General features: G+C 37.1%; 2 protein-coding genes across 3 annotated transcripts in view; one reads left to right on the forward strand and one right to left on the reverse strand.

The window, feature by feature from the left end:
- ACAD11 (acyl-CoA dehydrogenase family member 11) overlaps positions 1-13770 on the reverse strand; it is a 95797-nt gene that overhangs the window by 33652 nt on the left and 48375 nt on the right. For both annotated transcript variants that reach the window (XM_007180921.2, XM_057545893.1), the window contains exons 12-13: positions 13125-13232; positions 10946-11044 (exon numbers count right to left, since the gene is read on the reverse strand). In XM_007180921.2, the coding sequence (XP_007180983.2) occupies positions 10946-11044; positions 13125-13232 (207 nt within the window). The remainder of the gene's footprint in view (positions 1-10945; positions 11045-13124; positions 13233-13770) is intronic.
- ACKR4 (atypical chemokine receptor 4) lies at positions 6262-11424 on the forward strand. Its single transcript, XM_007180920.3, has 2 exons — positions 6262-6527; positions 8719-11424. Exon 2 carries the CDS (start codon positions 8728-8730, stop codon positions 9778-9780), a length of 1053 nt encoding a protein of 350 aa, XP_007180982.1. The 5' UTR covers positions 6262-6527; positions 8719-8727; the 3' UTR covers positions 9781-11424.

Raw genomic sequence — 13770 nt, forward strand, 5'->3', positions numbered from 1 at the left:
ACCTTTGAAATTCACTTACTCTACTGCTAGGAAGGTTTACATTTAATAAGTATTCAATAAATGTTACATGCTGTCACTATTACAAAATATAGTTGGATCAAAATCAGGTCCAAATTGATCAGAATTGAAAATTCAAAAATAATTTAAATAATCAAGACATTAAAGGGCTTCCCCGGTGGTGCAGTGGTTAAGAATCCGCCTGCCAATGCATGGGACATGGGTTCAAACCCTGGTCCAGGAAGATCCTACATGCTGCAGAGCAACAAAGCCTTTGCGCCGCAACTACTGAGCCTGTGCTCTAAAGACCGCGAGCCACAACTACTGAAGCCCACGCACTACAACTACTGAAGCCCACATGCTTAGAGCCCGTGCTAAAAAGAGAAGCCACCGCAGTGAGAAGCCCACGCACAGCAACGAAGACCCAACCCAGCCAAAAATAAATAAATAAATAAATGTATTTATATAAAAAGACATTAAAAAAACTAGAAGAAAAAACAATTTAGTATCTATGAAATCTCTGGATGGGAAAGAAATTTTAAGCCTCAGAAATAATAAATGTGGGAATTCCCTGGCAGTCCAGCGGTTAGGAATCTGAGCTCTCACTGCCAAGGTCCTGGCTTCAATCCCTGCACGCAGCCAAAAAAAAAAAAAAAAAAGAAATCAAAGGAAAAAGATTGACTGGTTTATCTGTATAAAATTATTGTACAGTAAGAAACAAAATTAAAGCAAAAAACAATTTAGGGAAAATATCTCACACATAGCTGGCAAGGGCAGGGGAAGGGTACTGAATCTGTTACAAGTCATTTAAGACAGCAAAATGGTAGTGGAATAACACATTCAACTGGCAATGTTCTAGGGAAATAGACACTTCCATATATTATTGGTGAAAGTGCAAAGTAATACCATCCCTATGGAGTACAATTTGGCAATATCCATCAAAATTACAGATTCGTTTATCCTTTGATCCACCAATTCAACTTCTGGGATTTATCCTACAGATATAGCTGCTTCTGAATGAACTGACAGATGTAGATTATTAACTGTAGCAGTTTGTTTATACTTGCAAAGAATTGGGCATAAATCAATATCCATCAATAGGAGACTATTATATGGTATGTCCACATAATGGAACCCTTCTAAAAAGAATAAGGAAGATTTCTATGCACTTAACTGAAAGAACTCTAAGATTACTCTACAGAATGCTATCTTTAGTGTAATAAGAAAACGGATAGTTATACATGGTTACTCCCATTCTTCAACATCCCTCAGTAAGATTAGATTAAGTGCAGTTTCCTACCATATCTACAAAGATGCTCTCTATAACATTATTTGTAATAGCAAAACACTGGAACATTCAAAAAGTCCTATAGCAGTTGAATGGTAAGTCAAATTATGATAATCCACATAAAATATTATTTAGCTATGAAAAATGTCATTTATAGTGAGTTTGAGTAACATGAAAATGCTTAAGCAAATATGCTAAATAAGAAACTCATATACAATATGAATTCAATATGTAGTATGGACACTAAAGAGTAATCATAAGATTATTAAATAATGCTCAATTTATATCTCAATATCAAAGACATTTTCAGTGAAAATGTAAAATATAGTTTAGTCAGATTGCTTCCCAAGCACCTAATACTGAGAAAAATGGCACTAGAAGAGGAAGATGAGAAATGGGTGTGGAGAGAGAGATTCTACAGGAACAAGGGACATTGCTATGTTAGGACCGGTGAGGAAGGGTGAGAGACAATATATGGTGAGAAGCCAGTTGGAATCAACTTATGGTGGAAGAGAGGTACAAAAAAAAAAGGCGCTAAAGAAGCATCGAGTAAATACTCTGAAAAGTTGCCTAAGGTAAGTGATGCCTTTCCCTATCCTCCAAGCTTTATGATTGACTTCCAAATGTTGTCAAGTATTCCCTATTAAAACACTTCTTCTAGTTCTGTTGAGGAGGAAAATATAGGAAAAGGTCAGTCAGTGAGCTAGTTTCACCATGTTTCATACACAGGTGTGACTCACTATATACTACCAGAAGAAGCTTGATCCTGAGATCCTTTATGCCCCAAGGGCTGGGTATGTGTTTGAATTAGCAAAAATAATGACCGAATTGAAAAGATGTACAGATTATAGCTTTACAACTGATTTACAAGAAGGGAATCCTATTTACAAGAAAGTACGTGGTTGAAAGTACATGGGGGAGGAAATGAAGGAAAAGGACGGATACTTTTAAATATCTATAAATATGTATCAAAATTCTATAATAGATGACATCATGGAATTATACATATGCATAAGAGATAGTATGAAAAAGTAGAAATTGTCTAAGACTAAAGATCTGGATCTAAAATTCCAGCCAATGCCTGCCAATGCAGGGGACATGGGTTCGAGCCCTGGTCTGGGAGGATCCCACGTGCCGCGGGGCGACTGGGCCCGTGAGCCACAACTACTGAGCCTGCGCGTCTGGATCCTGTGCTCCGCAACAACAGAGGCCGCGATAGTGAGAGGCCCGCGCACCGCAATGAAGAGTGGTTCCCGCTCGCTGCAACTGAAGAGAGCCCTTGCACAGAAACGAAGACCCAACACAGCCAAAAATAAATAAATAAATAAATGTATTTAAAAATAAATAAATAAAATAAAATAAAATTCCAGCTGCATTGCTAAATTTATAAGTCTGTGGAAGATGTTACTTAAGCACTGATTGATTGGTTGATTGATTGACTGATTCATTCATTCATAAATTTAATTAGTCATTAAAGAACTACAGCATCAAGGGCAAGTAAAATGGGACAATAATCAGAAGGGAAAGTAGGATTATTTATTAATTCAAAATATTTATTGAGTATCTACTTTGTGTCAGGCACTATTCTATATATTTATATATGAACAAATCATACAAAAGTACCTAATCTGATGAAGCTTATATTCTAATACAGGGCGAGATACATTAGACACCAAGCACAATATAAATGATATGGTACATTAGCACATGAAAAGTGCTATGGGTAAGGTTGATTGGGAGTATAGGCAGGTGAAGGGTACTTAGTTTAATTAATTTATTTAATTTTTGCCTTCTGTTTTATTGAGATATAATTGACATACAGCTCTGTATAAGTTTGACTTACATACACATGAAATGATTATCACAATAAGTTTGGTGAACATCCATCATCTCACACAGATACAAAATGAAAGAAATAGAAAAATATTTTCTTCCTTGTGATGAGAACTCTTAGGGTTTACTCTCTTAACACCTTCCATATATAACATACATCAGTGTTAATTCTACTTATTATGTTGTACATTACATCCCTACTACTTATTTATCTTATAACTGGAAGTTTGTACCTTTTTTGACCACCTTCATCCAATTCCCTTCCCCTTCCACCTGCCTCTTGCAACCACATATCTGATCTCTTTTTTTTTTTTTTTTCATAAATATGTGCTTTTTTTTTTTTTTTTTTTTAATTGTATAGCTACTTTTATTTATTTATTTATTTATTTTTGGCTGTGTTGGGTCTTCGGTTCGTGCGAGGGCTTTCTCTAGTTGCGGCAAGTGGGGGCCACTCTTCATCGCGGTGCGGGGACCGCTCTTCATCGCGGTGCGCGGGCCTTTCACTATCGCGGCCCCTCCCGTTGCGGGGCACAGGCTCCAGACGCGCAGGCTCAGTAGTTGTGGCTCACGGGCCCAGCTGCTCCGTGGCATGTGGGATCTTCCCAGACCAGGGCTCGAACCCGTGTCCCCTGCATTAGCAGGCAGATTCTCAACCACTGCGCCACCAGGGAAGCCCCTGATCTCTTTTTTTTATGTTTTGTTTTTGAAGTACAATTGACGTACAACACTATGTTAGTTCCTGTTACACGACACAGTGACTGGACATTTCTAAACATTTTAAACTGACCACTATGATAAATCTAGTTATGATATGTCAACATACAAAGATATTACTTAGTTATTGGCTATATTCCTCACACTATACATTTCATCCCCATGACTCATTTACTTTGCAACTGGAAGTTTGTAGTCCTTTTTTTTTTTTTTTTTGAAAATTTGGTGCACGCTATGGAATAATGTATTAAATGTATACATATCAACAAAGATGTATTTTTTTTATACATTTATTTATTTTATTTATTTATTTTTGGCTGCATTGGGTCTTCGGGCAAGCAGGGGCTACTCTTCGTTGCGGTGCCCACGGGCTTCTCATTGCTGTGGCTTTTCTTGTTGCAGAGCTCCGGCTCTAGAGCACAGGCTCAGTAGTTGTGGCATGTGGGCTTAGCTGCTCCGAGGCATGTGGGCTTAGTTGCTCCGAGGCATATGGGTTCTTCCCAGACCTGGGCTTGAACCCGTGTCTCCTACATTGGCAGGCAGATTCTTAACCACTGCACCACCGGGGAAGCCCTGTAATCTCTTTTTAAGAGTTTGTAATCTTTTAATCTCCCTTACCTATTTCTTTCCTCCCCCATCCCACTCCCACCTGGCAACCATCGGTTTGTTCTCTGTATCTATAACTCTGTTTCTGTTTTGTTATGTTTGTTCATTTGTTTTGTTTGTGAAGGATATTTTAAATATAATAGTCACGGGTTGCCTCAGTGAGGAGGTGGTAATTGGACAAAGACTCGAAATACATGAGGGAGTGAGCCTTGCAAGTATTAAAAGGAAGCACATTCCAGGCAGATACAAGAGCCAGTACAAAAGCCCTAAGAAGGAATGTGCTTAGCACATTTCAAAACAGCAAGGAGGTTGGTGTGGCAGAATAAGCAAGCAAAGGGGAGGAGAAGGAAATAAGTCAGAGAGGCAATGAGGGATGGAGGGTAGGCCATTCTAAGAATTTAGTGGAAGGTTGCTTGTTTGCTTCCTCCTGCCCCCAAAATACATAAGATAAAGAAGAATAAGAGGTAAGAGAAGGCAAAAGACCAGAGAGTCTAGAGAGGGCAGGGATAAATTTAAGAGCAGTATCCCTCAGAAAGCAGTAAGAGATCAGAGTAATGATCAGCCATGGTAAGGAGAAGAGATGCCTCTTTTGGAAGCATTGCGCTAGAATCTGCTAAGGAAGGCTGATATGCTCATCTCTCAGCAACTTTGCCCTCAGTTACTTCACATTGGTAGCTGAAATTGGCCATGGTGGGAGTGTTTACACCATGGAAAATGTCTAACACTACAAATCCAGGCACTTTTTTCTTTTTTTTTTGCAATTTGCAAGTGTTTTATTTATTTATTTATTTAACATCTTTATTGGAGTATAATTGCTTTACAATGGTGTGTTAGTTTCTGCTGTATAACAAAGTGAATCACTTATACATATACATATATCCCCATATCTCTTCCTTCTTGAGTCTCCCTCCCTCCCACCCTCCCTATCCCACCCCTCTAGGTGGTCACAAAGCACTGAGCTGATCTTCCTGTGCTATGTGGCTGCTTCCCACTAGCTATCTATTTTACATTTGGTCAGGCACTTTTTTCTTGGTGAGGTGGTTTAGCGGCATGCAAATAACTCTTCTCAAAGACTGGTGGATAACAAGGAGGAGAAGTTGGCTGTACCCCCAGACACATACTGTGGGAAGATGAAGGCCCCAGTGCTCTAGAGTCTCTTTTCTGTGAATCAACAGGAAAGTTAGATCAATTGCTTGGAGAAAAAAAGGCATTGGTCTGAAATAACTTCTGAAGGGGGAGACTGAGCCTAGAGAAAGTAAATAAGGGAACTGTTATGCAAATGTGAGGAGAGTCAAGGCCAAGGGTTAAATCTGCATACATTTCTCTTCTTTCTCTAACTTTCATTTGTTTGGAAGTAGGGGGAGGGGGAGATAGCCGGAGATAGCCTTTTCAGACAGAAGGATTTTGAAAGTTTGTAGCTGGTCATTGAAGAAGATTACAGGAAGGCACAAGAATTTAAAGTCGTGGGGAAAGGCATACTCTGGGGTCAAGGACAGATAAGGAGTACAGTGAGGCCAAGGGGAGTCTCATAGCTTAAGCAAAATACAAAATGATGTGGTATAAAAATTTTAATTCTACTATAAATGCCTAATGATTACTTAGAATTTAGTTTTTGATAATTTAGTCTTCAAAAAGATAACTTTCTAGGTTACAATCATTTTTGTTTTCTTTCCTAGACAAAATAATTTTAGAGAGTATTTGTCTAGATGCTACCTACAAGTAAATACTTGTTAGCTGCCCTGAGGCGCTCTGGTGAATTCTTTTGGTTTGGCAGTCAGTACCTCAGCTGCAGGCACGTTCCTGTTCCCTTTGGCTAAGTGGAAACTTCGAAAGGTCTGTAGTTTTTGAAACGAGATTGAATTCCTTCAAGTTTGTAACCTAGGACACTTAAGAACTTGGATTTGAGTTCACAGGATGGTTATACATAAAATAAAAGATCAAGTGCTCACAAGGTTAAATTTCCCGAAAGCCTTACTGGATGTAAGACAAAGGCGGGGTATAAAACGAAAATAAAAGTATGCTGAGTTAGAGAGGTCATTCTATCTTACTCTCTGCACTCAAGACTGCTCCTGTCTGCCGACAGAAACAGGTTGGTTTTTTTCTTTCTTTTTTCATTCAGACTTTTATATGATTTTTTTTTAAGCCCAAAGGTTTGGTATATTTATGTATATAGAGGGAGTCTTGATGCATAAAAGTTTACATGTGCAAAAAAGAGCTATTTGAAAACATGTTGAAACAGTTATACATGTTAACCTTAAAACAAAAATATGAATATAGCAGGAAGAAAATATTATTTTAATACCATTACTTGCTTATAAAACTTTGTTAATAATAGGTTTTGCTATATCATTTTTTCCTGCTTTGTTTTATTGTTGAATTTTTTTATTCTTATGATAATTACAAAGGCATTTAAATGTGTTTCTATGTTTCTGCCAGAAGGATCACTTCTGCAAATAGTTTCCATTCCTACTCTTATTTACTCATATTTTTAGTATGATTAATTCTTTTAAAATATCTTTCCTTAATATCTTATACTGTTTGGCCATATTATACCTTATCACCAGGTTCAAGATTTGTGTGATAAAAGAGAAGGAAAGAACAAAGTTCCTACCGTATTAATAATTAACATATAAGAAAACGAAGACTAGAGTAGTCTTCCAGATTGGAACTTTTCAAATAACTTTAAGGATAAAGGGAGACAGAAGGTCTAAGGAAAAAGCATAACAAAACTCAGCATTATAATAAAAACACTGAAAGTTATTATTACATATATTTTAAAACTTGTGAATTCTGTGCAAGCTTATCTTAATACTACAGGGTGTTAATAGCCAGTAGAGTAGAATAACTTAATGAAGAGACATGAGATTCCTGGCGTATCATCTTTCCATTCTAGAGTAATAGCTTTATACCTATTGGTAAAACCTTTAGTTTGACAAATATTTGCTGGGCACCTAGAGTGTGCCAGGCACTCTCTTTGGGTATTAATTATAAACATAAATCCAAGAGGTCATAGTCTTAGGGAACTTAGAGCACAGAGGGAAAAGGTAGTCTGAGAAACATGTCTTCCATAGGAGGGGGTCAGTTCTCTGAGAGATATGCAGATACAGTTATTGGATTGGGAAAGTCTTCTGGAGAGGTGACATCTAAGTTAACTGGGTAGGAACTGGCCCTTCAAGGGAAGGGCAGGAAATAGTCCATCAGATAAAAGAACAGAATGAGTAATGATGTAGACATGTGCTGCAGCATGGTGTGTGCCAGAAAATCTCTGGCAAATCAGTATTGTTACTGTCTACCGTGCAGGGTGCACAGTATAGGGATGCAGCAGGAACCATGGGTAGGACAACATTATGGAAGGAGCCTTGGGTGTCATGGTAAGGAGCTTAGATTGTATCTTTCAGATGAAGAGATGTGTCTTTCAGGTGAGGAGCAGCAGTGATGGATTGACATTTTAGAGAGAGAGCACTCTGATGGCAGTAAGAAAAATGTTTTGACAAGGAGGTGGTAAGGAGGAATAAGAACAGTAGGATGCCAGTTGGGAAGATATTGTAATAGGCCAGGTAATAATGATGGTCGAATTGTGTGGATGTGTCAAGGAGCACAGATTAAAAGGAAGAGACAGATTTGAGACCTATTGGGGAGGTAAAATCAGAATTTAGGGGCTGACTGGAAATCAGGGATGAAGATAAGAGATAAATCAAGGATGGTACAGGCTGAAGGCTTAGGTGACTAGTGGAACAACAGTGCTACCAAATAGTTTACAATCAGCATGTAGTGACAGGTTTTGGAGGGAAGCTAACTAGAGGAGACTTTGTTTTATAAAAGCCAACCAGTAAAATTAAGTAAAATGCTGAGATAATATATTTAACTTATTTTAAAATAAATTCATAAATAAATAAAAATAATATTTATTTTAAATAAATAAAATTACTTTAATTTTAAAATTTATTGTCAATATACTGTGTAAGAATCACAAAGTTGTATATGTAAAAGTTACAGGGTTTAATGATTAATAAAATTCCCCAGGGTATTATTTTTATCTTCCCTCTGTAAATCCCAGCTCCTGTACACAGACTTGTAAAAACAAGGGATGAAAAACTACTCTTGGGGTTATATTCCAACGTGGCTTCCAATAAAGAGTTTCAAAGAGTGGCAGATTCAGGCTCACATATGTTATGGCAACAATCTGTTCTCTAATAAAAGAATAAAACATATGCTAGGTCAAAAGCGTTTCCACTTAAGCAATATTAAAATAAATATCCTGTATTCTTTTTGCCATTTAGATTGGAGCCATGGCTTTGGAACACAACCAGTCAACAGATTACTATTATGAGGAAAATGAAATGAATGACACTCATGACTATAGTCAGTATGAAGTGATCTGTATAAAAGAAGAGGTCAGAAAATTTGCAAAAGTTTTCCTGCCTGCCTTCTTCACAATAGCTTTCATCATTGGACTTGCAGGCAATTCCATAATAGTGGCGATTTATGCCCATTACAAAAAGCGGCGAACCAAAACAGATGTGTACATCCTGAATTTGGCAGTGGCAGATTTACTCCTTCTATTCACTCTGCCTTTTTGGGCAGTTAATGCAGTTCATGGGTGGGTTTTAGGGAAAATCATGTGCAAAGTCACTTCAGCCTTGTACACGGTCAACTTTGTCTCTGGAATGCAGTTTCTGGCTTGTATCAGCATAGACAGATATTGGGCAGTAACTAAAGCCCCCAGTCAATTGGGAGTGCGAAAACAATGCCGGCTCATCTGTTTCTGTGTCTGGATGGCTGCCATCTTGCTGAGTATACCTCAGCTGGTTTTTTATACAGTAAATCACAAGGCTAGGTGCATTCCCATCTTTCCACACCACCTAGGAACATCAATGAAAGCATCAATTCAAATGCTGGAAATCTGCGTTGGATTTGTAATACCCTTTCTTATTATGGCAGTGTGCTACTTCATCACGGCAAAGACACTCATCAAGATGCCAAACATTACAAAATCTCGGCCCCTCAAAGTTCTGCTCACAGTGGTCATAGTTTTCCTTGTCACTCAGCTGCCTTATAACATTGTCAAGTTTTGCCAAGCCATAGATGTCATCTACTCCCTGATCACCAACTGCGACATGAGCAAACGTATGGATGTTGCCATCCAAATCACAGAGAGCATTGCACTCTTTCACAGCTGCCTCAACCCGGTCCTGTATGTTTTTATGGGAAACTCTTTTAAAAACTACATCATGAAAGTTGCCAAGAAATATGGGTCCTGGAGAAGACAAAGACAAAATGTGGAGGAGATTCCTTTCGATTCTGAAGATGTTACAGAGCCAACCAGTACTTTCAGCATTTAAATATAAAACTGCTCTGTCTCTTGCTTCGATACACATGAATGAGGCTTCTCCCTCAGATAAAACATCTGCATTTTTCTGAAATTCAAATCTCAAACACTGTGGTGGCAACTTATAACAAAGAAGAGGTTAGAGTGGGGAAGGGGAGTGGGGTAGAAGCCAAGAAAAAGAGGAAACAAAAAGTAAATGCATAAAACATGGAAATTAAAATTAACAATATAGGAAAATAGTAGTAACAGTCATACATAAGAAAAACACTATAAGTTAGGTCATCTAAAACAGATTATTAAAGAAATTTAAATTAAGGGGCATTTATAATTATTTTAAATTATCTAAATTTTAATATAAGAACAATTTCCCTGCATAATTTTAGTACTTGAATAGCTATACAGCAAAATTTAATGTCTTTTTCTTTTTCTTGTTTCTTAATTTGTAAGAGATTTCATAAAACTCCAGAAAAAATAACAATTGGCAATCAAAAAACAAAAACAAAAACATAAAAAGCTTTTCTGGCTATTGTACTATATTACTGGTAAGTTTCTAAACATGTAATTTGCTTTTATGATGTCAACTTTCTTTAGTTATAAGCTGGTTATCCTGTTAGATTTATCATTTATACTCTAGAAGCAATCCTCAGACAATCACATTTATCTAGGTTTCAATTTTTATAACTGCCTAAAGGGCTCATCCATTTACGTGAGTCTATTACTGAGGGTTGACTAAATAATATATTTTTCTATGTCTAAAGACTCTTATTTTTCACTTAAATACTTGTATTTTTAAACAATGAAAATATGTACCACAATAAATTATTTTTAATAATTTGGACTGCTTATCTCTTTAAAAACAATTATATATAAATTATTATAGTCCATGTAATATGCCCCTATTAAAATTTAATTTTGATAGAAATAACAATGGTCAAAAATAGTGTGCACTAATATAAATTTTTTCTCACAAACTGTAAAAAAAAGACGTTTTCTGCTCTTAAATAAACATCGCCTAGTCAAGACGTTGTTTTAAAATTACTTTTCTTTTTATCAAGTATTTGTAAATTTGAAAATGCTTTCAAAGGCAGAATTTAAAGAACTGTGGTCATGAAATGAATAACTATGTATCTTATTATTCTAGCACAGCATCTGGCATGAAGAATCAATAGAATACTCACCACTGCACCACCATTTCTTGCCGTTAATTACATAGCTATCTCCATCTTGCTGGATGCTACATTCAATATTTGTGGCATCACTTGAAGCTACATCGGGCTCTATAAATAAGCAAAGGCTGAATTTACAGGCAGGCAGATACCATTAGTTTACAAAAGACACTTAGTTAAAGAAATGTGAACTCTTTGAGGACAGAGGCATCTTTGTCTTTTTCATCTTCCTACCCTTCCCCCATTCCCCCTGGTTCTCCTACAACCTACACATAGTAGGTATTCGATAAATGTGCATTGGAAGAATGAATGCATAAATGAAGTATTTAGAACAACTCAGATAGATCAACTATGCGAATTATGTTCTTGGCATTCTCAGTGATATATGACTTGGGATACAACTCAATCTTTTCTCCAATCATCAAACGTGCATTAAAAATATCGTTCTTTACTTCCCACAATGAAAATCTGTACTACATATTTGCAAGCCAGCTTTCCCCACCATAGGTTTAGTATCTTAAACAACTTTTTTTCTTTTTTTTTTTAAATTAATTTTTATTGGAGTATAGTTGATTTACAATGTTGTGTTAGTTTCTGCTGTACAGAAAAGTGAATCATATATCCACTCTTTTAGATTCTTTTCCCATATAGGTCATTACAGAGTATTGAGTAGAGTTCCCTGTGCTATACAGTAGGTTCTCAGCAGTTATCTGTTTTATATATAGTAGTGTGTATATGTTAATCCTAATCTCCCAATTTATCTCCCCCCTCCCTCCCCCACTTTCCCCCTCGGTAACCATACATTTGTTTTTGACATCTGTGACTCTATTTCTGTAGTATCTTAAACAACTTCTAACTGTGCCTTGCAAATTCCATCAGGAATGCTTTCACCAATCTATTTATTTTGCATTCTATAAAGCTTGCTCAACACTTAATGTCTTCAGAAAGTTTTCCACAGGACACTTTTACAAGACTGCTTTACTGCATTGCATTTTAGAACTTACAGGCTAGCTCTCAATCATAGTAATCTGCACTTGTTAATGTGCTGCTCTTTTGAATGGATCCTTAAGATATTTTATGTGTTCTCTTTCTGAAACTAGAGACCCTCTTTCTTTAGAAAAGGAGGTGTGTACTCTACTTATTTTGTAATTAATTAGAGCTTTGTAGACAACACAGCATACAGCAGGTGTTCAATAAATGCCTCTTACTGGTTTAAATGGAGATCAGTTTTGCTATTATAAATGTATGCAATGTTATAAAAGGACAATAAAATCTGCCCAAAATTATGGCCAGATGAAATTGAGTTTAATTTTAAACTCAAATATGAAACAATGATTTTGTCCTTTGAAGAGTTCTTAATTACTGTTTCCTATGTACAAATGTACCAAAACCCATTTTTATTAACATGCTCCTAGTTTAATTACCCCACATGATTATAATTTGAGCTATATGACCAACACTGGTGAAAGTTCTATTTTTCTGGGTTTATGGCAGAGTTGAGTAGTTTTTTTTTTTTTTTTTTTTTTTAATTTATTTATTTTTGGCTGTGTTGGGTCTTCGTTTCTGTGCCAGGGCTTTCTCTAGTTGCGGCGAGCGGGGGCCACTCTTCATCGCGGTGCGCGGACCTCTCACTATCGCGGCCTCTCTTGTTGTGGAGCACAGGCTCCAGACGCGCAGGCTCAGTAATTGTGGCTCACGGGCCCAGTTGCTCTGCGGCATGTGGGATCTTCCCAGGCCAGGGCTCGAACCCGAGTCCCCTATATTGGCAGGCGGATTCTCAACCACTGCACCACCAGGGAAGCCCGAGTTGAGTAGTTTTTAAGTGTCAATATAAAATTATCACAAAGGTCAATATTTCATACACTAGGGTAAAAAAGATCTTAAACACCCACAGATGGCAATTTTAGATGCAAGTCAAAAGGTTATGAAACTAAATTTACTCTGCTGCTAATGCCTAAAGCAGGCTACCAGAAAACATCATCTGGTGTCCTCCCAAAGGGGAGGACAATTTTATTCTGCACATTTAAAAATGCCAAAAATTAAAATTGGGCTCACAACAAATATGTTGACATTTCTGGTCACAGGCAAATTTGCCTGAAACACAGAGCCACATCCCACATTTCTTCAGTTCCTCCATAATAACCGGGAAAAGTGGCTGCACAATGGGAGAATGTGACTGATTTGCTCTTACCTGTCATACAGAAGCAAGAGGCAATGCTCCCTTGAAGAAGAGGCTCAAGCCACTGCTGCTTCTGTTTCTCACTTCCATATAGGTGAAGCACCTCCATGTTCCCTGTGTCTACACGTAATAAGGAAAAGCACTTGTTTTGCATTTAAAAATTTATCAATGTGAAATCCAAACTTTATATAGATAACAGACATGAATCTTTTTAGAGCAAATATTTACTAACAAATATATTTTGAAACATAACAGACGAGATTGGGTGCATTCAGGGTCGCATGGCCGTAGACTAAACATAATAGTAAATACAATTTACAAGGAAGGTATGCCATAAGTAGTTACAAGTACATGGCATTTGGTGCCTATTTATTCAACTTGTTCTGAATCACAGACACTTGTCTACTTCATCCCAATGAAGCATGGCTCTAATGAGTTTTAACTCAATTAGGACTGAGGAAAATAATTTACTGGTCTAACCTTTGCCTGCTATCTTGCAAATATACTCTGCTTGGAGTGACTGCAATGCTCTTAGAGAACAATTAACATTACTATTACTGAGACTCCTGTTCCTCAAACACACCCTGTGCTTTTTAACTTCCACCTGTTTGCTTGGGCCAGGCCTTCTCTCCGGTGAAATTCTACCTGTCACTCCTAA

Source organism: Balaenoptera acutorostrata, chromosome 4, assembly GCF_949987535.1.
Source record: "Balaenoptera acutorostrata chromosome 4, mBalAcu1.1, whole genome shotgun sequence".
In the NCBI taxonomy this organism is placed as follows: Eukaryota; Metazoa; Chordata; class Mammalia; order Artiodactyla; family Balaenopteridae; genus Balaenoptera; species Balaenoptera acutorostrata.

Excerpts from the sequence above, each read along its gene's own strand:
- ACKR4 (XM_007180920.3), top strand. The coding sequence starts at position 8,728 with ATGGCTTTGGAACACAACCAGTCAACAGATTACTATTATGAGGAAAAT.